The 27777-nt window shown below is 47.1% G+C and overlaps 1 protein-coding gene across 1 annotated transcript in view; it reads left to right on the top strand.

The window, feature by feature from the left end:
* RBCK1 (RANBP2-type and C3HC4-type zinc finger containing 1) overlaps window positions 1-27777 on the top strand; it is a 193928-nt gene that overhangs the window by 161104 nt on the left and 5047 nt on the right. The window contains exon 11 of the mRNA XM_078651729.1: window positions 1107-1205. Coding sequence (XP_078507855.1) covers window positions 1107-1205 — 99 coding nt within the window. The remainder of the gene's footprint in view (window positions 1-1106; window positions 1206-27777) is intronic.

Here is a 27777-nt window from a genome sequence, read left to right as displayed (position 1 = left end):
AAATGAAAGTAAAAATGTGCAACACAAACGGAAAGCAAATCAATTTATGTATGGAGTGGTGGGTATCCTCTAGCTGGGATCCCCTGCATTGCATGCCAACAATCTACTCCCCTCTCCAACGCCGACCATGCTCTTCCTCACCAAAGTCACCAAAGCCTCCTTATCTTACCTCTGTCCCTAGTTCTAGGCTGCCCTCCTCGTCAGTGCCCTTCGTTCACCAGTGTCATATTCCCAGATGACAACTCATAACTAATGTGAAGAAACAATTACATCCTATCTTCTAAAGCCATGAGAGTAACCGCCTGCACCTGCCATTAGGGTCACAAGTCTCCACCAACCCCGAAGCCGCAGTGTGACCAAAGAAACCATTAAAAGTTTGTTTAAGATCCACTGGCGCCAACAGTCAAGGTAACAGCCACAAGTGCTAGAGTCTGTGTACCAGTCCCCGGGGTCTCAGTCAATGTACAAGTCGCCAAGTCCATAATCTGCACCAACCATAAAATCCAGGTTCTGCAACACCCTCCGCACTTGTAGTCTGATCCAGTTGGTAGGCCAATGATATCCACCAATTACCAGGTCCACGGCTGGATCAGCTGCGAAGGCGATGGATTGTACCAGTCACCAGACCCACAGTCTGCACCAGTCACTAGGCCAAACGTCTGCCCAAATTTACCAAGGTAATGGTTCGTACCAGAAACAACTAGCATTTGTGTTTAGGGTAGCAAATGGAAAGTAGAATTAGTTAGTTGGGCGAGTTATGCAAGTGCAGTATTGTAGAGTGATATGAGGAAAGGAAGTATAAAATGTTTTTATACTTTTATGATATTGTATATCGAATAAAGTTATATACAATACGAAAAGGTTTTGTATGGGATTATTTATTAGATTCCTTTAAAGATGTAGAAAAGAGTGATGATTCTGGGGAAGAAAATGGGTAAAAATGTAATTTGCTAAATAAATGTGTTGTATACATACTGTGATGGGGACTGGGCTTAAGGGAGGTTCGTGGTAGTGGAGGTAAGTTGTTCAATATTGTTATGCTTGTCTTATTTTAAATGCTAATAAAATGTATTTACAAAAAAACCCTAGCATTTGTGTTTTAATAGGCAATTCATACAAACATGAACTGTAAGGAGTATCAGGATGATTTGAAGCTGAGGGCAGAGAATGATGAAGCTGCCAAGAAAACAACAGAGGCTCTGGCGGTAAGTCCTTGATTTCCGTCAGTCAGTTAATGTCTCAGAGATGTACCAGCAGCCTACAGGGTGGACACACAGATTACCAAGACTCAGACCTTCTGCTAGACATGTGGCCTACAAACGTCTTAAGAACATTTTGCTGGTCCGATGAGTTAGAGGTGACCCTTGACAGTGGGGATGGTCTTTCGTCCATATCCATCTTGAGTCCGTTCAGTGACCTTCTGGGGAGAGGTTCCAGTTGGTGAGTCTGGATGGAACCAAATTATGTATGAAGTTGGTAGTAAGTTGAGCTTCTGAGACAATTCCCTTTACAAATGTAAGGGGAGACAGTCAAATCATGCTATCCACAGAAACCATGCCTTAAAATGGCAGATTTCAGTTCTTGCCTGAGCTAGTGGTGAAGTAGCTGTGTCTGCTGTGGCAAATATTGTTTTTCCTCAGCAAGGGACTCTAGCCTGTAAGAGATCCTTCTCATTGTTATTTGCATGTTAACCTTACTTGACCGATATGTGCTGTTTTTCTACAATCCATATACACCATATACATTGTAGCTATGTAACCCTGGGCGTAGTTCGCGTAGTCGCGCTACGCGTAGCTACGCGAAGTGCACTATGCACCCTACGCGAACTGCGTAGTGCGGTAGGGAAATGCTGTATGCAATGATTGCACGGTGCCGGATGCTTGTCCGCACTTTGCAATCATTGCGAACGGCATCATGCACAGTGCAAGCGGTCTTTCTCTGCCGCTCGAGTAGATATGTACTCGAGCTGCAGCTTTCTCAAGGCGGACTGGTAGTTTCTCATTGCGAGCGGTCCCAAGCATACTCGACCACTCGCAATGACCTCCCCGCATTGAGAATCTCGCTGGGAGGTTTATTTTTCACGCTCGCGATCGGCAACTTGATGTTGCCGATGGCGAACGAGGAAAAAGTCTTGCCGGGATGTTGATTTTGCTCGCTCGCGGTCGCCACACTCCACGAGTGTAGCTTAGTGTTCCGCTCAGGGTTAATTGTGATAAATAATTCTCTGATGTGGAAGGGTTAGGTACTAGCGCAAACCTAGAGTATTCCCAAAATTATTCTTAAAGATAATGGTGCTCCAAGGGAAGAAGAGCGGCCACCAACACTCTCAACTCGTCTGAGGAAACCTCAGTCTCTTCAAATATATACAAAACCCGAGCATCCAATGTTACAAAATCACTGAGTCCGTGTGCAAAGGTTTCTTTGTTCCTGGTTCATTTATTTTCTTTCCTCTTCACATATCAAGGGTTGTTCTTAGTACATTTCATAATCACTCCAATAGCTTCTGTAGCCGACACGTCAGTTAGGTATGTTATCACCTCTGACCAGGCGCGGTGCATCCATTGGGGCGTTCCCCCACTAACCATATGGCCAGGGAGGAAGATAAACTTCACCGCCAGGCGCGTGCTGACTCGAAATCCGAGTCAGTCAGGAGGACGCGTCGCTGAAGAGGGTGGGGCTACACTGGAGGGTTCGGTTTGTCGTTGACTTCACTGAGTGACAGCAACAGGGCAGGCCCAGTGCGCATGTTCAGGTTTGGGCTGATCATTTTTCTGACAAGTCCGAACATGCTCACTAGTATAGCCTGCAGTACCCTGCATTTGGAGAGCGAGCAAGGGCTGTTACTGGCCAGTGGCCGCAGCCCGCGGTCTCCTATGGGTGGAGACAGTCCCTGCTCTAGCCAATCCTGGCACTGCTGGAGCAGCGTCTGGATTGGTTGAGAGGGGTTGCACGGTGCACAACCCACTCACCCTCATGTGATTTCCCCCCCCTCCCAGCACGACCCCCCCTGCCCGTATTGCAAGCCGCAACTTTTCTACACGAATAGCACTGCACTGGGGCTCGGCTCATTATGTGCATCAAGGACTGAAGAGTGAGACGGGCAGGCTGCCTTTCCTCGTGAGCTGGAGATCGCGAGGGTCAGTGGGATTTGGGACTCTGGGGCCCGAGGGTCGGGTCGGAATGTGAGGGCAGAAGGGTGCACACTGCCGTGCAGCCCTCCAGATCAGGTATGTGCTCGGCTCCTACGTGGGGTTGTCTGCGGGTGACTACATTACACCGTCTGCCCAGTAAACTGTTACCATCGCGGTTAAGAAGCGCTAATGTATAAGCTCAAATGTCACCCTGCGGTGTCTAGTGTTCTTTTTTTCAGTTGATCCTAGACAAGTTCAGCTGAAATACCTGTTGACTGTGGTACCTTGGGAGTGGTAATAAGACGAGATAATTTACTTTACATCTTTACCCAACTCGCCGCCGTTTTATGGAATGTGCTTTCATTCTTGCCTGACTGACTGCATATGTTTCTGCACTGTAACACATGTCAAGTGACACAGGACTGTCCCATTGATGCAAATGTCCCGCTTTCAATAAGACGCATAATATGTCAGTCAAGTTTATTTGTTTGATTAATTAAAATCTTACAAAAATGCTTATAAAATCATCAGAGAATAAAAAGTTTAAAAGACCATGTACATAATTGTTCTAATATCACATAATTTGTAGATTAAAAAATATTTTCTTCAAGTTTTTTACCAATCATAGATAAAAAATTTACAAATGCAGAATTCATGATATGTTATTTTTTACAATTTACTGACAATGTTATTGCACAATCGAACTAAGGCAAAGGGTGCTAAAATAATTGTACAGGAGCACACGATGTGTTCTGGATAGTAAAGTAGTAAAATGTGTCATATGTACTTGTGGGCTGGAGTTATCATCCGCCTGGTGCTTCTATTGGTGTGCTGGGGAACAGTCAGCATTTTATTTAGTTATTGAGTTTTATATAACGCAAACATGACCCTTTTGGGTACCAGTACATTTCAAAATATGTTTATTGTGTGAGATAGTGACCCATAATCTCACGTTTAAAATATATCTTTAATGTATGGGAATTAGAATTTAGTGGCTCTAATCTCATTGCTCACAATGCACCTTCTGTGCCCAGCCATGGTTGTGAAACTGATTTGTCGTTTAGTCCCATACATTTTCACTCTATTTTATGACACGTCACACAAGGGTGTGGTTGCCCATAGTGATTCTTGTTGGTTGCTTCTTCTGGGATTGTGCATGTTATCATTTGGAGTGGCTTGAAACACCTGTAACTTTTACTGGAGTGATGTGTAAAATGAGAAGCACAAGTCATTTTGCCATCAGAGTGATGGACTCATCTACTCACTGATTTGTAATCTGTGCTGTCCCTGTGCATTAGTTTGTCCTCTTTTCAATTGCTATATGTTTGTGTAGTGTATTCAATCTCTTGGGGTGTTACAGGGTAGGTTTGTGTTGTTTATATTTTAATTCTGGATGTGAGGAAACTCGATTATTGCAATTCCAATGCAATGGACTGTCGTGTTTGTTTTTTACCCCTGTGTTTAAGATTGTTGCTGTACACTCAAACGCACTGCTCGATACGAAAGCTTGTGCGCACCTCCACAGGGGCCCTACTTTAAGTGTTTGTTCGATGCTGGGAGTGTTCACCATAGTAAGGGACTGCGTTGGGAAGAGATAAGAGGTATAATACTCACAAAAATCTCGAGTGGAAAAAGTAACTACAGTTAATTGTTTTCGATCACCCGACCTTTATAATGATACACTTTTTCTTAAATGTTTATTATGAATTAGATGGTTATGTTGTGTGGCTGTACAACTATGAGTACAACACTGGATGAGCTGTATGCCCTCATGAGTGAGGGTTGAGGTTAGTGGTGTGAATACACTAGGTGAGTGGTGTGCCCTCTGAGTGCAGGGTGAGCAGTCTACTTTTGTGAGTGTAGGGAGAGCAAAACAGTGTGCATCTTTTAGTGCAGTGCAGTGCAGCGAAGGGTGAGTGATGTCTGTGTGAGTGCAGGTTGAGCAGTGTGCCTGTGTGAGTCCAGGGTGAGTTATGTGGATGGGTGAATGCAGGCTTAGTAATGTGTCAGGGAAGGGTGAGTAATGGGTCTATGAGTGCAGGGTGAGTAGTGTGCCTCTGTGAATGCAGGGAGAGTGATGTATCTGTGCAAGTGCAAAGAGACATGTCTGGCTACTCCGAGAGATGTGTTCGCGGGGGAGAACCCCCCCCCCCCCCGAATCCCCTGTAGGTGGTTCCGGCTTGCTGGCTACGCTCGCTCACCACAGTGCAGTATTTACGCCTCACCACTTTCAAATGTCACCAGCCACCCCTGCCTCTGACTTCATCAGGGCTACAAGTCAAATACAATTACAAACCATCCATTAGAATTACGATATTCTGATCCATTATCCCTTCACCATAGTACATAGGTGCTCTGTGTGGTGCCTCATGCACCTGTATTACCATGAGTATCATCATCGAAGAAATATTATGAGGGTAAGCATGCCTCCTTCTTGCATTACTAACTAGATGCTACCTTATAACCCATGAGTTGGTTACATTAATTTAGTAGTGTCATCACATCAGCTCATCTGCCGCCTTCCGTTCTTACTATAGTTAAGCACAAAAGTAAAAATATTCGGTTCATCAGTTATCTTTGTTAAAAGAAAACCTCGTATTAGGTGTAAATCGACATACCCATACGAATTTTACGTAGTATCTCCAAGGTCTCACCTACGAAGCGTTAATGGTCCACTCCACCTTTCATCGTGAGGAGAGTTCAAAATTGCCAGTGAGTATATTGCCTTAGAAACACAACACAAACCATCTGTGTTAGTGTCTCCCTATGGTCCCAAATCGAATATCATATATACAATATGAAGCATGTTGACACATGGACGTTAGAGATATGAGCCGTATACGTAATTCGAGTGTGAAGCAAAGGGCTCTTGGAGTTTGATGATGTTTGGAAATCACACTGCTTTGTAGCATGGTTTGAAGAGGGAGACGATCTCCAATTTGAAGGAGTGTACTCCATGATGCAGTTTTGAATCCAGTATTTTAACTGATAAGTCGACGTGCTTAATATTATATATATGATATACGATTTGGGACCATAGGGCAACACTAACGCTCAGATGGTTTGTGTTGTGTTTCTAAGGCGATATACTCACTGGCAATTTTGAACTCCCCGAACGATGAAAGGTGGAGTGGACCATTAACGGTTCGTAGGTGAGGCATTGGAGATTTTACGCAAATTTCGTATGGGTATGTCGATTTACACTTAATACGGGGTTTTCTTTTAACAGAGATAACTGATGAACTGAATATTTTTACCTTTGCGCTTAACTATACTAAGAACTGTAGGCGGCAGGTGAGCTGATGTGATGACATTACTAAGCTAATGTAACCAACTCATGGGTTATAAGGTAGCACCTAGTTACTAAATCCAAGGAGGCGGCATGCTTAACCTCATAACATTTCTGCTCGATGATGTGAGCTCTGGCAATTCTGATTTTGCACAATTTATTCACAATGAAGACTGTTGGTAGTGGAGATCATATGGGTTTTATATATTTGCAGTTTACATAACCAGTTTACTGCGCATTCCATAAATACAATCTGTGGATATGATCATAGTTTTTTAATTTGGACATTGATACACAATACTCACGGTAATACAGGTGCATGAGGCATCACACAGAGCACCCATGTTCTCTGGTGAAGGGACAATGGATCAGAATATCATAATTCTAATTGATGGTTTGTAATTGTATTTGACTTGTAGCCCTGATGAAGTCAGACGTGATAACATATCTAACTGATGAAACACGTGTCTGCTACAGAAGCTATTGGAGTCAATATGAAATGTACTAAGAACAACCCTTGATGTGTGAAGAGGAAAGAAAATACATGAACAAGGAACAAAGAAACTTTTGCACACAGACTTTGTGATTTTGTAACGTTGGATGCTCAGGGTTTTGTATAGCTTTGTATTGTGGTGTCATGTCAGATTCAGAGCTTTACTGTTTTCTTTCTGCCAGAAGCAGGGTATGAAATTCTCACAATAGTTAGATTGGGCTATCCTTTGGTGGCGCAGGGAGCGACTGTCGTAGTTTAATTACCAACTATATTTCAAATCTGCAGTTTCTGCATTTTTGGATGTCCGGCGTACAGGGTGTTTCAGTAGCCGCTCCTTCAGGGGACCAGAGATGTTCAGTGACACTACTCGGTGTTTGACTGGAGTAGTAAAAGAGTATGCATTAGCATTATTTGCTGGTGCTTCGCTCCCTTGATCACCCTGTTTACCTGTGTTCAAAGGAGAACCCTTACTCAGAAAAGACACACAACTTTCACCCAGCTGCCTGGACCAGAAGAAGCTGAGGGTGTTGATGGTTTCTCTGGTTTTCACTTGCTATGTTGCAGCAGAGTAGGCTTTCCTTATTTAGTAGGCTAAGTTCCAAATACTGGCTTCATGTTCACCCTCTAATCAAAGCTGGGTCTCTGAGTCACCTGTGTAGACCTGCAACTGGAGGTGAGGTTATCAAAGATCTTGGCTCATGCAAGTACATATGGACCATGTTGACTGCAGCTCATAGAAAATCATGTTGTTCGAGGCATGTGGGCTGCTGAATTCACATCTTATGCATAGATCGCCGCCTAGTGTTGGGTCCGGATGATTGCACATTGTTGTCTTGGAAGAGTCTTCGAAGTATCACGAGATAGGTGGCTCCTCCCCTGGACTACAGTGCGCATGGGCATCCTCTCCATCCTCAGATTGTTTTTTCCGCCATTGGGTTCGGATGTACTTGTTCGAGGCATGTGGGCTGCTAAATTCATATCTGATGCATAGATCGCCGCCTAGTGTTGGGTCCGGATGATTGCACATTGTTGTCCTGGAAGAGTCTTCGAAGTATCACGAGATAGGTGGCTCCTCCCCTGGACTACACTGCGCATGGGCATCGACTCCATCTCCAGATTGGTTTTTTCCGCCATTGGGTTCGGATGTGGTTTCGACGTCTCCGTGTCGGAACCGATAAACTTTCATCTTAAGGCCAAAAGGCCTTCGTTACCTGCGTCGGTATTGTTTGCGTACGGTCTCGAGCGTCGTCCGGCTCTCTAAGCCGGATATCTCCGGAGTCGAGTAACTCCTCGGACATCGAGGCCTTCTCGTTGCAGCAAGACCCGACGAACTTAACATGGAGCGGAGCCCGTTCAAGTTCTGCCCCGTCTGTGGATCCAAATATCCACACATCGATGTGCATCCGGTCTGTAATAAATGCCTTTCGCCGGACCACAACGAAGAAAACTGCATGGCCTGCTCCAAGTTCAGGTCCAAGAAGACGCTCAAGCTTCGGCGCGCGGTGCGCCTTGAGGCCCAGCGAGCGACCCCGGCACCCGACAACATATTCGGCGACCCCGAGGAGGAAGGCGATAGCCATCATCTCCAGATTTCGCCACCGTCGACGGAGGTCCTAGCCGATCCAGAGGAATACATCGGAGGTCAGGCCCCAGACCTTGAATACGTCGAGGAGGTAGGGGACGACGAAGAAGTTTATGGGGCCGTGGAAGATAGCTCAGAGGAGGAGCTATGCCCCGAGGTCTACGTTATTGAGGCTCAGGTCACGGGTCCGCCACTCGGCCTTACCCACGACCATGCACCGCTCTCCCCGGCCCCGCCTTCTGGCCCGGCCACGGACACTCAAGCGGAGCCGCCATTGCCCGTATCGAAACCGAAACCTTCGGATCCTACGGGGCACAAGTTGGCCGACGTTCAGTCGAAAACGAAACCGAAACCTACGGACTCGACAAAACCTAAGATGGCCGACGTCCTACAAAAATTAACAAAGCCTGCTCCTTCATCGACTCCGTCGCCCTCCGGCCCACAAAAGTCGAAGAAGGCTGTTGAGTCGACAGCGCCGCAGAAGGTGCACAAAGAACCCTCCTCCAAGAAGGCCGTCCACCAGCCGTCGACCAAGGTTGCTCCGGCGCGGACACCTAAACCTCTTGAGACGCCTTCGGGCGCTGCTACGACGCTGTCCGGTAAACGCACGGCCGACCCAAAGTCGACTAAAGGCCACGACCCAAAGGCCGCTGGCTCAACGCATCGGCACAAGGATGCGGGATCTGCAGCATCGGCGCCAAAGCCTTCAACGGAGCCCCGAAGCATTGCGGCCGAAGATTCGTCGACGCCAATACCGTCGACACCACACAACCCCGACGCCACCGAAGATCGGCCGTCGGTTCCGAAACCCTCTGCCTCCTTTACGAAGCAGGTTACTGACTCCCTTAAACGTATAAAGGAAAAGGCATTGTCGTCCCCGGCTTCCACGCCATCGGCTCCGAAATCGGTGGACACACCTCAGAAGTCCTCAAGCAAGCTTCTTTACACTCTGCCACCAAAGGTGGCCCCAAAGGCCTTCGCAACCACGTCGGTGCCAAAACCGTCGGATCCGTCCACACCAAAAGGCCTCTCGGATCCATATCTTGCCTCTGAGGAGCAATCTGCGCATTGCATCGATGCCCACACAGGGAAATTGACCCTTTATAAAAGGAAAATCACTTCCCAACCACTGGAATCGTATGTTATTCCACTGAAGAAGAAGAGGCCGGCACAAGACATTCCTTTACTTGTTGAGCCTATTCTGCCACCACCGAGAAGGAGTCCATCGCCTTCCCCAAACCAATCAGGAGGGGATGATGATGACCAACAGGACCAATACAATTTCCCAGTGGACAATGACCCTGATGTTCAGCAGGACTCATATGGCGACGCTGGGGACCAAAGTGGGCATCAGGTGGTACATGATCCACAAGGCTTTGGGGCACGTACATCTCCAACGGAGGATTCTGCTGCATTTAATGCTTTACTCGAACGGGCAGCAGCAAATCATAATGTGGACATGCATGCTGACCCGGTAGAGGAAGACTTTTTATTTGACACTTTCTCCGTCTCGGAGAGAACAGTTAAAATACTTCCTATGCTTAAAGGTGTCCTTAAACATGCCCCAGAGATCTTTAAGGAACCTACCAGGGCAAGGGTGGTGAACCCACGTATCGAGAAAAAATACAGGCCAGCACCTGGAGATCCTGCATATATTCGAGGACAGTTGCCCCTGGACTCGTTGGTGGTCGCAAATGCCCGCAAGAGGGCAAACTCCCAAACAACGGGTGAAGCTCCTCCCCCAGACAAGGAGTCGAAAGTGCTTGAGGCATCGGGCAAGAGGGTGGCAGCGCGGGCTGCCAATGTATGGCGTATCGCAAACACGCAGGCACTATTGGCACGATACGATAGGGCGCATTACGACACCCTAGAACAGCTCCTTCAACACCTACCTGATGAGTTTAAAGAAGCAGCCGAAACTCTCATACAAGAGGGAAAGCTTATCTCCAACGCTGCAATAAAGTGTGCACTTGATGTGGCAGATACAGCGGCTAGGGGGATTAACACTAGCGTCATGTTGAGGCGACAAGCTTGGCTTCGCATATCTGGATTTAAGCCTGACATCCAAACTACAATCCTCAACCAGCCCGTCAATCCTGACACCCTGTTTGGTCCAGATGTAGACACCACCCTTGAAAAAATTAAAAAGGACAACGAGACTGCTAAGTCCATGGGGGCGCTTCAGTCTCAACAATTCAGGGGAAACACTTTTCGTCGCTCAGGAGCACGTGGTGTTACCAGAGGACAATTGGGTCAACAGACACAATACGCGAGGGGTGGTGCACAATCCTCGTACCCCAAGCAGGGTAGAGGGGGTTACAGAGGTAACAGTGCCAAGGGCAGAGGCAGAGGAAACAACAACTCCCGCTCCTCTGCCGCCAACAAACAGTGACTCTCTGTCACTGCCCCCCGACCATACCACTCCGGTCGGGGGGAGACTCCAGCAGTTCCTGCCAGTCTGGACGTCCATCACCACGGACAGGTGGGTGAGAAAACTTATCCAGTACGGTTACTGTTTGGAGTTGATATCCACTCCTCCCAACATTCCCCCAAGACACCGTCCTATGTCGGCAGAGCACTTGCACTTATTGCAGCAGGAAGTACTGGTGATGCTGCAAAAAGGCGCAATCGAGCTCGTGCCAGTGGAAGAGGAAGGCACGGGGGTCTATTCCCTGTACTTCCTCATCCCAAAGAAGGACGGATCCCTCAGACCAATTCTGGATCTACGCCCCCTCAACATGTACATACTGTCAGAACACTTCCACATGCTGACACTGCAACAAATCCTTCCCCTGCTCAATCAAGGGGGCTTCCTAGCAACCTTGGACCTCAAGGATGCTTATTTCCACATACCACTCCACCCATCCCACAGAAAATACCTCAGGTTTACCATTCTAAACAGGCACTATCAGTTCAAAGTCCTGCCCTTCGGGGTAACTACTGCCCCCAGAGTGTTTACAAAGTGTCTGGCGACAGTGGCGGCGCACCTCAGGAGACAGAAGATACATGTCTACCCGTACCTAGACGACTGGCTTGTTCAAGCAAAGTCGGAACAACAGTGCGCCGCGGACATGTCCCACACTATTCAGCTCCTTCACAGCCTGGGGTTCTCGCTAAACTACCCGAAGTCGCACCTTCAACCAGCCCATGTGAGGCAGTATCTGGGCGCGACAATAAACACCCTGACTGCTATGGCTCAGCCAAACCCAGTCAGAATCGACAGCATTCAGTCGCTGTGCCAAAAATTCAGACCACAACACTCCCTCCCAGCGAGAGTGTTCATGCAGTTGATAGGCATGATGGCCTCCTGCATCTTCATAGTCCCGCACGCGAGGTTGCACATGCGCCCGCTCCAAGAATGCTTGGCAAATCAGTGGACACAGGCTCAGGGACAACTGACAGACCTAGTGTTGGTGACCGGTCGGGCATACAACTCTCTGCATTGGTGGAATCCACACAACCTTTGCAAGGGCCGACCGTTCCAAGAGCCAGTGCCCCAGATAATCCTAACAACGGACGCATCTCTCCAAGGGTGGGAGCCCATGAGCTCCACTACACAGTGCAGGGACTGTGGTCCACCCAGCAGCAGACGTTGCACATCAACTACCTGGAATTGATGGCAATCTTCATGGCGTTGAAGTCCTTCCAAGTACATTTGTGCAACAAAGTCGTGTTGATCCGGACGGACAACATGACAGCCATGTACTACATCCAAAAGCAGGGAGGTACGCACTCTCCACAGCTGTCTCGTCTGGCTCAGAGCATGTGGAAGTGGGCCATTCAGAGGAACATCTTCCTCATGGCGGAACACCTCCCGGGAAAGGACAATCAAATGGCGGATCTGCTAAGCAGATACAGCCATCAAATGCACGAGTGGGAGTTACATCCATCAGTACTCCACCCGTACTTCCAGCAGTGGGGTCATCCACAGATAGACCTGTTTGCCACAAGGGAAAACGCAAAATGCCAAAGCTTTGCCGCCAGGTTCCCTCACCCAGAATCGCAAGGGAATGCGATATGGATGAACTGGTCAGGCAAATTTGCGTACGCTTTTCCCCCAGCGCCTCTCATTCCGCTGGTGGCAAGAAAGCTAAAGCAACACTCGATGACTCTCATCCTGGTTGCTCCAACATGGGCACGCCAACCATGGTACACCACGTTTCTAGAACTTTCCGTGGTACCGCATCAAAGGCTGCATCTCACATCCCGGCTCTTGACGCAGAACCATGGCGACATTCAGCACCCAGATCCGCAACAGCTCAATCTGGCGATCTGGCTCCTGAAGTCTTAGAATTTGGCTACCTCAACCTGCCTCCGGAATGCATGGAGGCACGTAAGCCCACTACCCGAGCTTGCTATGCAGCTAAATGGAAGCGGTTTGTCATGTACTGTGCAGACAACAAGATCAACCCGCTAGATGCATCCATTCCTAACATCATCTGCTATTTGTTACATCTTTACAAATGCAATCTAGCGTACGCTTCCATTCGGATACATTTATCCGCCATAGCGGCTTATCTCCAGAATAGGCAACACCTCTCTGTTTTCAGAGTGCCTGCCATTAAAGCCTTCCTAGAAGGACTAAAGCGAGTCATTCCTCCAAGAACACCACCAGCTCCAGTGTGGAACCTCAATGTGGTCCTCACTAGGCTGATGGGCCCACCTTTTGAGCCGCTGCACTCCTGCGAGATTCAGTTTCTCACATGGAAAGTGGCTTTTCTCATTGCTATTACTTCGCTCAGACGTGTTAGTGAGCTGCAAGCGCTCACAATCCAAGAGCCCTTCATACAAATACATTCCAACAGGGTAGTGCTCCGCACTAACCCCAAATTCCTTCCTAAAGTGGTGTCACAGTTTCATCTCAACCAAACTATTGACCTGCCTGCATTCTTCCAAAACCCACAAACAGTAGCAGAAAGAATGCTTCATACATTAGACGTTAGGAGGGCGCTAATGTACTACATTGACAGAACACAACACTTTAGAAAGACACAACAACTTTTTGTTGCCTTCTCAGCACAGCACAAAGGCAACCCCATTTCCAAAGCAGGAATAGCCAGATGGATTGTTAAGTGCATTCAAATCTGTTATCAAAAGGCTAAACGCACTTTAACAATACCCCCAGGGGCGCACTCCACACGCAAATTGGGGGCCTCCATGGCTTTCCTGGGGAACATTCCCTTAGAAGACATTTGTAGAGCAGCCACATGGTCTACACCACACACATTTACCAAACATTACTGTGTGGATGTGCATTCAAAACAGCAAGCAGCTGTAGGACAGGCTGTTCTCAAGACACTTTTTCAAGCTTCTGCAGCTGGCACGGGCAACCGCCGTTAATGGAGGGACTGCTATGTATTCTATGCATCAGATATGAATTTAGCAGCCCACATGCCTCGAACTGAATATGCTACTTACCAGTATGCATCTGTTTTTGGCATGTAGGGCTGCTAACATTCATATCGCCCGCCCTCCTCCCCGGTGCCCGTAGCGGCTGCAGATACTCTCTCTATATTCATCATTAGCATGGACATCCTTTACACTGTTTCACTCCATCTCTGCCACAATGGCTAAAAACAATCTGGGGATGGAGTCGATGCCCATGCGCACTGTAGTCCAGGGGAGGAGCCACCTATCTCGTGATACTTCGAAGACTCTTCCAGGACAACAATGTGCAATCATCCGGACCCAACACTAGGCGGCGATCTATGCATCAGATATGAATGTTAGCAGCCCTACATGCCAAGAACAGATGCATACTGGTAAGTAGCATATTAATTCTTAACTCCAGTTCGGAAACTTTTCTAAAAGGCCAAAAGGCCTTCGGGGTCGTCGGTATTGTTTCTTTCGATCGGTGGCGAGTTCTTCTTCCGGTTTATTTCGAAGCCGGACGTCGAAGAGCCCGGCGTGGCCTTTTCGACACCAGAGGCCCGATCGTCGATGGAACGGAGCCCGTTCAAACGATGCACCCTTTGTAATTCAAAATACCCGCACATCGATGTACACCCGGTGTGCAACAAGTGCTTATCACCAGACCACAACGAGGACAACTGTCTAGCTTGTGCTCGGTTCTGGTCAAAGAAGACGCTTAGGCTCCGACGTGCAGCAAGACAAAGGATGCCGAAGCCAGCGCCCGACCCGGTAAACATCTTCGACGAAGACGACGATGAGGTCGTCGAGACTGAGGATCCAGAACAGACGTCGGATCCAGGTTCAGACCACGACTCCATCTACTATGGAGAAGACGAGGAGCACGTCATTGAAGATCAACCCGTCGAAGAGGGGTCGAGGCATCGCCAAAAGGCCTTAGCCAAGATCATATTAAACATTCTATAGCCCCGCATCTCGGCCCGGCTAAGAATACGTCACAGGAGCCATCGGTCGCCCAAACAAAAGCGAAACCGAAAGCCACCGAGGAACATTCGAAACCGAAACTGATAAAGTCAGCCATCGGATCGAAGAGTGTCAGCACATCGGAATCGACGTCGAAGACAACTGTCGACGACCCTAAAAGGTCAACCGCAAAGGGTGTCAAACCGAAGATTGGTGCGCTAAAGACCCTCGCTAAAGCCAAACACGTCGAACCGACGAGGTCGGCGTCGACGGACAGCAACGTAAACAAGGGACTCGACTCTCAGAAGGCCCTCGAACCGAGGCACCGAGTCGAAAAACAACAGCTCGTCAAAGCCCTCGAGCCGAAAACAAAAAGTGCCTCGAAGGAGCAAGTCGATTCGACGAAAAAAAGCGCACCTCAAACGCAAACACCAAAGTCGACGCACAGTAAAACGCACGACGACAAGGCAAGGTCTGTCGGTCCCATATCGGCGCCAGGACAGCAACAGCCGATAAAATTCGGACTGCCCCCAACGGCACGGCCTAAGGCTACCGATCCAAAAAAAGGGATCGAACACTCCAAAACTGTGACACTTGGCAAACGGAGTCATCCTCAAGAAACAAGCATTGTGTATCAGGAGCCCTCCTATAATGAACAGTCGAAGCTCCATATCAACGCCGACACTGGTACTCTTACTATTTATCAACGAAAAATCAGGTCGGAAAATCCAATGGAATCCTATAAAATTCCACTAAAAAAGAAGAGGGACTCTTCCACATCACCTGTTCTTTTTGAAAGTGTGCAGTGCCATGACCAGGACACTTATGCATACTCACCCACACGCTCTACTGAGGAGCTAGGGTACAACTATGAGGATCAATGTAGTTACCCTGCGGACACTGATCAAGATGAACAGGCTCAAACCTGGACAGACACTGCTGACCAGGGGGAGTCACAACCTATCCCTGATACTCCCTCTTATCCTATAAAGACTTCGCCCACGGAGGATACAGCGGCATTTAGCGCGCTAATAGAGAGGGCAGCACATAATCATGATGTGGACATACATGCTGACCCAATTGAAGAGGGTTTCTTATTTGACACTTTCTCCACTTCAGAGAAATCCGTTAAGACATTGCCAATGTTAAAAGGTGTCCTCAAACACGCAGGAGACATTTTTAAGGAGACCACAAGAGCAAGGGTTATTACCCCAGAATTGAACGGAAATACAGACCGGCGCCTGTGGACCCTACATACATTAGGGGACAGTTGCCGTTGGACTCTTTGGTAGTCTCCAATGCTCGTAAACGTGCCAACTCCCAAACTACTGGTGATGCTCCTCCTCCAGACAAGGAGTCTAAAGTGTTAGAAGCCTCTGGGAAAAGGGTGGCTGCACAGGCAGCTAATATCTGGAGAATTTCCAACACACAGGCCCTAATAGCCAGATATGATGGGGCACATTATGACACACTGGAGCAACTGCTACAACATTTGCCTGATGCCTACAAAGAAGGTGCGGAAACACTAATACAGGAAGGGAAACTCATATTCAACGCTTCCATTAAATGTGCGCTGGACGTAGCTGACACTACAGCCAGGGCCATCAACACTAGTGTTATGCTAAGAAGGCATGCTTGGTTGCGTATCTCAGGATTCAAACCAGAGATTCAAACAACTTTACTAAATCAGCCTGTAAACCCTGATTTTTTATTTGGCCCAGATGTAGACTTCATCTTAGAAAAAATTAAGAAAGACACTGAGACAGCCAAATCTATGGGGGCCTTGCAGTCTCAACAATTCAGAGGTGGTTCCTTTCGTCGCTCCAATAACAGAGGAGCTTCTAGAGGACAGGCGTCCCAGCAGACTCAATACAACAAAGGGAACACGCAGTCCACCTATACTAAAACAAGCTGAGGTGGATACCGTGCGATACAAAAGGGGATGATGGACGGAGCGTTTGAGCAAATCAAACACTCACCCCCAGTCAACTGATCTGGGTTTAATCCATCACCATTCTTTAGCCCACTCAGCCACCCCATTTCAAACATGGCTATATGCAAATCAGTCTGACCCTGTGCCTCATGGGAACAGTACAGCCCGAACTGCCAAGCCATGTCTTCCATGGACCGGAAACAAGCATCCTGGGACCGGTTTCGGATTCATAATCCTCATCAGCCAGGCTATCTTGAATCCAGTGGCCAAGTGAGCAAGGGACTCACGTCTGAGCATACCCTGCCACACTTAGGGCGAACAAAGCGATACAAAAGGGGATGAGGGACGGAGCGTTTGAGCTAATCAAACACTCACCCCCAGTCAACTGATCTGGGTTTAATCCATCACCATTCTTTAGCCCACTCAGCCACCCCATTTCAAACATGGCTATATGCAAATCAGTCTGACCCTGTGCCTCATGGGAACAGTACAGCCCGAACTGCCAAGCCATGTCTTCCATGGACCGGAAACAAGCATCCTGGGACCGGTTTCGGATTCATAATCCTCATCAGCCAGGCTATCTTGAATCCAGTGGCCAAGTGAGCAAGGGACTCACGTCTGAGCATACCTGAGCAAGGGACTCACGTCTGAGCATACCTGAGCAAGGGACTCACGTCTGAGATACCGTGGCAACAGCACTAAAGGCAGAGGACGAGGGAGTAACAACACCAGATCCTCCGCCAATACTAAGCAGTGACGCCTTGTCGCTGCCCCCGGACCATATAACACCGGTCGGGGGCAGATTGCAACAGTTCCTGCCAGTCTGGGAAAGCATTACCACAGACAGGTGGGTAAGACAACTCATTCGCTATGGTTATTGTCTGGAGCTAACATCCACTCCACCCAACATACCCCCAAAACACCGTCCTATGTCCGCAGAGCACATAGACTTATTGCAGCACAAAGTTATCAGCATGCTTCAAAAAGGGGCCATAGAACTCGTCCCTATACAAGAACGGGGTACAGGGGTGTACTCTCTGTACTTCTTAATCCCCAAAAAGGACGGGTCTCTCAGGCCAATACTAGACCTCAGGCCCCTAAACCAATACATCTTGTCAGAACATTTTCACATGCTCACTTTACAGCAAGTTCTACCACTACTCAGTCAGGGAGATTTCCTTGCTACCCTAGACTTAAAGGATGCATATTTCCACATACCTATACATCCAGCACACAGGAAGTATCTCAGGTTTACCATCCAAAACCAGCACTACCAGTTCAAAGTACTGCCTTTCGGGGTGACCACAGCCCCCAGGGTGTTTACCAAATGCCTAGCGACAGTGGCTGCACACCTCCGGAGAAACCATGTTCACGTCTACCCCTATCTGGACGACTGGCTCATCCAAGCGAAGTCAGCCCAGCAATGTGCCAGCCACGTGTCCCGCACTATTCACCTCCTACACAGCCTCGGATTCTCATTAAACTACCCAAAGTCTCATCTTCAGCCAGCCCACGTACAGCAGTACCTGGGAGCCACCATAGACACTCTGGCGGCAAAGGCGCAGCCAAACTCAGCCAGAATCAACAGCATGCGGTTACTCATTCAGAAATTCAGACCACAACACTCGCTCACGGCACGGGTGTTTATGCAGTTGATAGGCATGATGGCCTCCTGCATCTTCATAGTCCCTCATGCAAGACTACACATGCGTCCGCTCCAAGAGTGCTTAGCACGGCAGTGGAACCAGGCTCAGGGACAATTGAAGGACCTAGTGTTGGTGACCGGTCGGGCATACACCTCTCTGCATTGGTGGAAACCACAAAACCTTTGCAAGGGTCGACCGTTCCAAGAGCCTGTACCACAAATAGTGCTAACAACGGACGCATCTCTTCTAGGATGGGGAGCGCATGTCCTCCACTACACAGTGCAGGGACTATGGACGACACAGCAGAGGCGGATGCACATCAACCTGCTGGAACTGAGGGCAATCTTTCTTGCGCTAAAAGCTTTCAAAGTACACTTGTGCAACAAGGTCGTGTTAGTCCGGACGGACAACATGACTGCCATGTACTACATACAGAAGCAGGGAGGGACACACTCTCCACAGTTGTCTCATCTAGCGCAAAGTATGTGGAAGTGGGCCATTCAGAGGAACATCTTCCTCATGGCGGAACACCTCCCAGGCAAGGACAACCAGATGGCGGACCTGCTCAGCAGACACAGCCACCAGATACACCAGTGGGAGATACACCCCTCAGTGCTGCAGCCATACTTCCAGCGGTGGGGTCACCCAGAAATAGACCTGTTCGCCACAAGGGAAAACGCAAAATGCCAAAGCTTCGCCGCCAGATTTCCACACCCGCAGTCTCAGGGCAATGCGATATGGATGAACTGGTCAGGCAAGTTTGCGTACGCTTTTCCCCCAGCCCCGCTCATACCACTAGTGGCACGCAAACTGCGACAACACTCAATGACGCTGATCCTAGTTGCTCCAACATGGGCGAGGCAACCATGGTACACCTCGTTCCTAGAACTTTCCGTGGTTCCTCATCAAAGGCTGCACTTAACACCGAGCCTTTTAACACAGAGCCATGGCGACATTCAGCACCCCGATCCGCAGCAGTTGAACCTTGCGATCTGGCTCCTGAGGTCGTAGAGTTTGGTTACCTAAACTTGCCCCCGACTGTATGAATATTATCAAAGAGGCAAGGAGGCCTACCACCAGGGCATACTATGCGGCGAAGTGGAAACGGTTTGTCATCTATTGTAACAATAATGACATAAATCCGCTAGATGCATCTACTCAGAACATCATCTGTTACCTCCTACATTTACACAGATGCAATCTAGCTTACAACTCCATTCGTATCCATTTAGCTGCAGTGGCAGCTTATCTCCAAAACAGGCAACACCTTTCCCTCTTCAGGGTACCTGCTATTAAAGCTTTCCTAGAGGGACTCAAACGAATCATTCCTCCTAGACACCCACCTTCACCTGTCTGGAACCTCAACGTGGTTCTTACCAGACTAATGGGACCACCTTTTGAACCGCTACACTCCTGTGAGATACAATTCCTAACGTGAAAAGTGGCTTTCCTAGTTGCAATTACATCACTCAGAAGAGTTAGTGAGCTGCAAGCCCTAACTATTCAGGAGCCGTTCATACAAATTCACGCTAATAGGGTAGTGCTGCGCACTAACCCTAAATTTATGCCAAAAGTGGTGTCCCAGTTTCACAACAAGCAAGCTATAGAACTGCCAGTATTCTTCCCTAATCCAGATTCCGTGGCAGAACGAGCTCTACATACCCTTGACGTTAAAAGAGCTCTCCTCTACTATATAGATAGAACAAAAGTTTTCAGAAAGACTAAACAACTGTTTGTTGCCTTTTCTCCACAACACAAAGGCAACCCCATTTCCAAATCCGGTATAGCCAGATGGATTGTTAAGTGCATACAAATTTGTTATCAAAAAGCTAAACGCACATTAACAGTTCCCCCACGAGCTCATTGTACACGCAAGTTAGGGGCATCCATGATTTTCTTAGGAAACATTCCTCTAGAAGACATATGTAAGGCAGCCACATGGACTACCATACATACATTTACCAAACACAACTGCGTAGATGTACACTCCAAACAGCAGGCAGCTGTAGGGCAGGCTGTACTCAAAACTCTTTTTCAGACTGCTGCAGCTGGCACAGGCAACCGCCGCTAAGAGGGGACTGCTATACATTCTATGCATAAGATGTGAATTCAGCAGCCCAAATGCCTCGAACGGAATATGCTACTTACCAGTATGCATCTGTTCTTGGCATGTAGGGCTGCTGATATTCACATCGCCCTCCCTCCTCCCCGGTGCCTGTCGCAGCTGTAGCACTCACAATTATTCTCTAGCATGGACATCACTTACTGTATCATACTCCATCCCTGCCACAATGGCGAAAAACAATCTGAGGATGGAGAGGATGCCCATGCGCACTGTAGTCCAGGGGAGGAGCCACCTATCTCGTGATACTTCGAAGACTCTTCCAGGACAACAATGTGCAATCATCCGGACCCAACACTAGGCGGCGATCTATGCATAAGATGTGAATATCAGCAGCCCTACATGCCAAGAACAGATGCATACTGGTAAGAAGCATATTCCTTTCAGATCATTGTGGTGCGCTTTCTTGCAGGTGTGCGAGTATAGCCTGGTGGTTTAGTATGTTGTGTGCTGTGAACAGCTGTAAATGAATTATGGCTGCCGGCAGATCCTTCTGTAGTGTGATGGGTGGCCCGCACTCATGTCACTTATTTCGGACTCTGTTGCTCATATTAGTCTGAAGCTCGACTGGGCTATTGGACTTCACAAAATCTTGTAACTGATGACATTTTGATCAAGGATTTTACTCCGTTAAGAAATGTTTGAGACCATGCTGTATTTGCCATGATCTTTAGGACCAAATAAGCCTTTTTTGTTAGTAAGGGTTAACAGCATGTTTAGTAGCACTGGATTATTAGCCTCAGATCATGGACAGCAGCGCTGTCTACCACGTTTATGCACATTTTCAATGTACTGTGTAATATGCCTTCAATAGTGTGGACGCTAAAGGCTTACAGCAGTAATTGTCACGCATACTTGGATCTTACACCGCAGAGTCTTCACTGGGGTTAAACAGATTTTGGCAATTTGTGGCCTGATCTAGGGTTGCTATTGGATTGCTCTAGTAAGTGCTTACTCTCTGCTCGTAGAAATTCTACTGTTGGGTCCGCCTCCGGATTTAGAACTTTCACCATAAATTTGAGATTTCCCTAAAGCCAAACTTTGCATCAGGCCCTTAGGCCAGCAGTTACATCTCTGCTTAAATAACTATTACATCCTTACTGTTTGAACAGAAATGCCTTCTCCTAACCAAGAAAAGATCTGTTACTCTTCATAGTAACTGAATCCTCCACTTCCTTTCCTTCAAACAAATGGGGTGTCCTTTCAGTTTAAAGTGGAACCAATCCATAGGCATCGGGGCACAGACCAGAGGCCAGTGTCCATATGTGGCCACACCCTGGCCTTGCCCCTTATCATTACCAGAGTCCTCCATGCACACTTCCTTTCTATTCAATCTTGCCAGATGCTTATGAGCTAAAATTGGGAACTTTGCAAAACTTTTTTCGGGGACAAAAATACTCTGCACCCTCCTAGGCAAGGTTTCAGTAAAATCTTGCTCCAAGAGGTTCAGAAAAGGAGGCAGTAAAGGCACTGGTGGCTTGGAGATTTAGGGGGAAGGGAGTATTCAACTTAAAATGCTGATGCAGGGGATGTTTGGAACGTGGGGTGCACCTGTAATAATGTTTGGCACCCCATGCTTCACGATAGATCATTGTAACCTCTGTTAAACCGAAGATTCCTGGATCGCACCGAAAGCAAGGCTCAATTCATGTTGTTGAAGATTAGCAGGAGCGGCCTGTGGAGACATATATGACATTCGAATATTGTGCTGTCTTGTTTATGTTTTTTTGAGGTAGTGAAATAGGTTTAAGCAAAGTTTAGCAGAAATTGAGAATCATTGCCCCTCCTGTGGAATCAGAAGATCTGAAACCTGAAGAAATTCCATGAAGTTGTTGAAGAGCAAAACGAGGTCATAAAATCAAATATGCCTCGGCCAGTAAGGTGCAGTGCACATCATGTCTGGTGTGTTAGCAATTTTTCACGTTTAGGAAAATCCTGTGATTTAGTGTTGTAAGCCGAAAGTCTGATTTGTGGACCTATGCAGTTGAATAGCACCCTTTAGGTAATTCCTTCATTTACTGTGGCGCAAAATGAACTGGGGAACCCCCCAGCTGCTACAAATAAACTGTAGGATTGATTTACTGATTCATCGGCCATTCTTGAGATGAAGAGCATGGCACAATCTGCCTGATCAGGGTGCATATAGCTTTTTATGTTCTGGCTTGACAGGCCAGCTGTCGGCAGATAATTATGTGAGCATCACTAGAGAGGGACTTTAGCTCCACCCGCATGTTGGGAACTAGGAGTACATGTTTTTATTAGGCAAAAGTTGTGTGCTTCCACAAAAAAAGTGCTTGCCCTCCACACAACTGTGATCATTTTGTTTACGTGTCCAGCTGCCTAAGCTTGAACTTTCAGGGGCACAAACATGACACTGGAATGCTGTTAAAGTGCTTTGATAACTACATAACTTATGAAGTTTTTCTCTGACAGCAGCAGGGATGGAAGGAGGGCAGTCATTAACCTATGTTAATATTTGGGTCTGACTTGACATTGCAACTTGTTCCAGACCTTTTAACCCCATGCGCGCGGCGCGTTTTCCCGCTGTGCGCTGGGAATCGCGAAATCCCGCGGTTCATGACGAGCTCAGCTCGTCATGAGCGTACGAGAGGTGTACCTCATGACGAGCTGAGCTCGTCATCAATGTGGAAGGGGTTAAACTACACCATTAATATTCTATCATTCTTCGACACAAATACATATTTCAACGTTCCGGAGTAGCGTGCTACTCGCCTAAAAAGTGCTTTGATGCCTCGTCAGGGGTAGCAAGCGCTATATAAATGCAATTACAATACAAAACAATATCCATTCTTATGCTATCTACTTGTAATACTTCACATTACCATACAGCATTCCTTTAAATCCAGTCCTATTGGCATTGCTAATGCTTGTTTTTCTTCTAGTTGAAAAAGCATTAGAAATATGTTCTTCTGAATCTCCCATCCCTCACCCAACCAGCCAGTTGACACAGGGAGTGAGACCTTTGACCCACCCTGCTTCTGCTAATAGAAGGTGGCTTCTATGCTATCTGTAGGGACTCGGGCAGCTTCCCCCTACAGAAATGAAATAAAACCCCTTCAGTCTGAGGATGTTAGCTATTAGCTTGGGGTGATTTATAAGGAGCTACGCCTCCTGGGTTGCACACAGTCCAAGAATCCGGTGTCATTGTTATAAAAGAGACCGCGGGCTGAGGAAAAATTGACCTTTGAGACCGGGGCGTAGCTATCAGTGGTGCAGTTGGTGCAGCGGCACCGGTGCCCTGAGGTTGGAGGGGCTTATTCGGATCTGTACCTGCTGCTGTTTATTTACACATAAATTGTTTTACCCGGGTGCCTGGCTCTGTGTGGCCCCTTCCTTTTGAGTTTGGGGGAACAAATACTGTCAGAGAGAGTAGTATGGGTCCCAGTCAGGCTCAGACAAACACAGAAAAGAGACTGCCATGAAACAACAACCAGGCGTAGGCTGTGTTCAGGGGGCTTATTAGGGGGAAGACGGCAGAGGAAAGAGAAAAGGAAGAGGAAAAAAAGAGGCAGAGGATAAAAAGGGAGTAAGGTAAAGGAGGTGAAAAATGAGGCCAGCAGTCCGCGAGGCAAGACGTGCCTGAGACATAAATAAATAAGAGAATTGGTGGGAGGGTGTGAAAATGGATGGAAGACATATAGCAAAAAGCAAGTGGAACAACCAAAAGATAAAATGGGTGAAAGATCAGCAGGGACAGAAATGGAAAAAGAAGGTACAAATGACCAAAGTTAAGAACGAGAATAGAGAGTAAAGGATGAAGGACGGAAAGAAAGGAAAGAAAGAGATGGAAAAGGAAGAAGGAAGTTGGAGAGAAAAGAGTGAGTGAGACATCAAAGTGGAAATCTGAGCACAGCTGTAAAGTCACCCACAGTTTGCTGGTGTTTTATGATTTCCGTGCTTAACACCAGCTCCCGCTTAAATGTACAGGTACCCTTAAAACACTATGGCAGTCACTGTATGGCTAGTCGAGCTGATTCTAGACAGGAGAAGCCTGATAGCGGAATTGTTGAGTTACAGGCACAAAGCCATGATGTGCTTAGTGTACTGTCGCTGCATTCAATGAAAGGGACGGAGGTTGCATCGAAGTTCTATCTTGAGGGTCCAGCCGGTATGTCAGGTCATGTGCGGATGCCAAGCAGTTAGATCGGCTTCTACAGCCACCTTCGCTTGCCCTAAGTGTTATCTTATTTGATACGTATAGCGCACTAGTCACCTGAGAGGGTATCCAGGCGATGCAACACGTGTGCTGATAGAAGAGCCAAGCTGGATACCAAAGTCAGCCCTGGAAAAGAGCTGAAACCAGTCCCACAGTGCAGGAGACCACGGCTAAAATAAATCCATGGTGGCATTGCTGGTTCCCGGCAGGCCATTTCTCTCTGAAAGCAACCTACAGCCCCCTGGGCAAATGCCAGAGTGGTACAGCGGCAGGTTTGCAGAGGAAGAAGTTGCTGCTGTGAAAGCAACTCTGCTCCGTCAGAAGCCTCCAACATGCCAGGTAAGGAGTAATGGACGCGACTGGGTTCACAGGAAAACCGTTACCACAGCCAAGCAAGACACATCTGAGATGATGTCTGGTTGGAGGTTTCAACTCCTCATAGAAGGGAATGGCAAATGGCCCTTGTAGATGGCTGGTCCCTCGTAGCCTAGACCGTGTTGGAGTCAATGGCCGACAGGCTCGGACTATGGCAGAAACTCTCTTCAAGCTCAGTGGATGCAGCATCCCTCAGCCTCTTCCATCCAGCATAGTTTTTCATTTTGCGGCAGAGTGACCAAGGTGGTTGGAGGTTTCAAAAACTGCTGTCAAGATAGTTTTACCTTTATTTCATAGAAAACATACATATCACTAGATCCATTGAAAATCAAAGGAGTTGCCTTAATAAACCCTCAGAAATAAAATGTCTTTTCTCATGGGAAACTGATTCTGTAATGAGCCCTCAATGGACTGCAATACAAACATTCTACACTTTTATTTGAAATCAAAGAAAGATGGAAGCATACATTCTATCCTCCCAAATAGGAACCACTTGCAAATCTTAAGTGACATGTGACATTACCAAAGTTAACTGCAACATCTTTGAAGACCAATGTGTGCAAGTTTCAGATTTGTTTTCAGACAGTTTCTATATATTCTCTTGCAGGGCAAACAACACACTTAGACACATTTAGGCACCCTAAACGGGAACAGACATCTGAGGTACAGAAGGTTTTCCCAGGATCGTGCAATTTAGTAATGAGGAGAGCCAGGAGTTTATTCTCCACCACCTGATGCAGAAGGATGCAACTTCCCAACTACACCAGCTCTGTGTCACTTTCTGCTCACATTCCTTTACCAAATAAAATCAAAAGAATAAAGACATTGCCTCACTTATAAATATCTGGTGGAGCGGAAGTGGCCTCCCAATCTGTGGCATTATTCTAAGGGACACATCCTTTCTTACCATTATGTTCACCTTTATATAAACATTTGTAAAATATTTTAGATTTGATCAGCTTTGTATCTCTGCCAAGGTCATATAAATTCTCCTCTAGTGCACTTAAACGTCCTTATTGATGCACTTCATAATGATACAAAACATTATTTATTCCGTAGTATAACCTGGTTTATAATACTCAATTTTAACTATATAAATGTATAATCATTGGTAGGGTAAATATTTGAACATTACTGAAAGAGGCAGGAATGCATGCAGTGACAACTCTCTTAATGACACAGGCTGATCACATCCCACGTTGGTTTGATATCCTTAATCCAGAAGGACCTGGCCCAGCCCTCCTATCATCTTGTCAGATCATCCTGGTATGCATTCTGAACCCTTGAGGTGCTTGCCCCTAAAACTTCTACCCCGGGCCCATCCCTGTCAAAGAAAATTTAATTTCCACAGAAGTGACAGCCAGAGGTGTAAAATATTCCATCAGTCTGGTCATTTCTGCCACCCATCCGAAACATGGCACTCATCTTAATTATGGCACTACAGTGACTTATTCATGGTTAATGTTAGTAGTGCAATGTACTTTAAAAAGTACCATTTACCCCCACATCTCCAAATCCGGTACTGACCCCTTGTGCTTTAGACTGCATCATATGTCCCTACTTAGGAAAAAGAAAAACCCCAGGAAAGACTAGACAAGCTTCCATGTAAACCCATCTTTAAACTAGATTTGGTTTTGGTCAATATTACAGGTTCATCATGCTTTAAAACATATCGCTGTTCCAAAATATCCACCCGGGCGACTGCTCCAGACCATATCCACCCACCAGTAGTGTTTGCAACATCGCACAAATGTCTTCCATATTTTTGTCTTAAAAACTTGACAGGCATATTTGAGTGTACAGAAAGAAATAACATAAATGGAGAGGAGTGAGAAAGCGAAAAGACTTCGAGCTAAATGTAGCAAGGAAAGGAAAATGTGAGAGAAAGAAGATATAAGAACTAGCAAAATAACTATGGAGAAGAAAGTGAAGTGGAAGAACTAAGGTTGGAGACAACACCGAGAAAGAGACGAGTGAAGACCAGCTACAAATCAAAGTGGAAAGGAGGAAGGGATCAGAGACGACAGTGATAATAAAGGGAGGTTGTGGTCGAAAGTGTATTATGTAGAAAAAAGAGAGGAGACTGGATGAAGGGAAAGTAAAGAAGGAAAGAACGGGCAAAGAAAAGAGGCGAAGTTTAAGGGGAGCAAGAAAAGGAGGAAAGAGAAAGACGAGTCAGTTTAAGAGAGGGAAAAAGTGGAAGTGGTTAGGGAGAATGTGAAAGGGAGGAAAGGAGAAGGGGATAGAGAAGAGAGTTGAATGATAGGTAGATGAAAAAGAGCAGCAGACGTGGAACCGGAGCCTTGTGGTTAGAGGAGCCCACTGCGCCTCTGATTTGGATAGATATGGCTGTCATTTAACAGCAGGCTGGGTGACCAAAGGCCCATTCGCCTTGGTTGCATTAGGACTCTTGACACCTCTGCAACACCACTTCTTTGATGTTTACTTCCTGGCGGTCTTATGTAAGAGAGTCTGCAGTTTGGTATAAAATAAGAATTGTCTTACACTGCAGATTTTGAAGTTGGCCCCAGGAATGACCACATTGAGTTACAAGCCTTTCAAATTTGGAAGGGTGAGAGGAACCACATGGACGCACACGATGAAGGCACCTAGCAGCCTCAGAAACCACCATGTTGATGTCTGAGGTCTCAAATAGAATTGATTACTTGTTTGTATGAGAGATGTCTCGCTCACTA

This window comes from Lissotriton helveticus, chromosome 7 (genome assembly GCF_964261635.1).
Source record: "Lissotriton helveticus chromosome 7, aLisHel1.1, whole genome shotgun sequence".
In the NCBI taxonomy this organism is placed as follows: Eukaryota; Metazoa; Chordata; class Amphibia; order Caudata; family Salamandridae; genus Lissotriton; species Lissotriton helveticus.
Note: the sequence above shows the minus strand (reverse complement) of the source record. Positions and strands in the feature narration are given on the sequence as shown.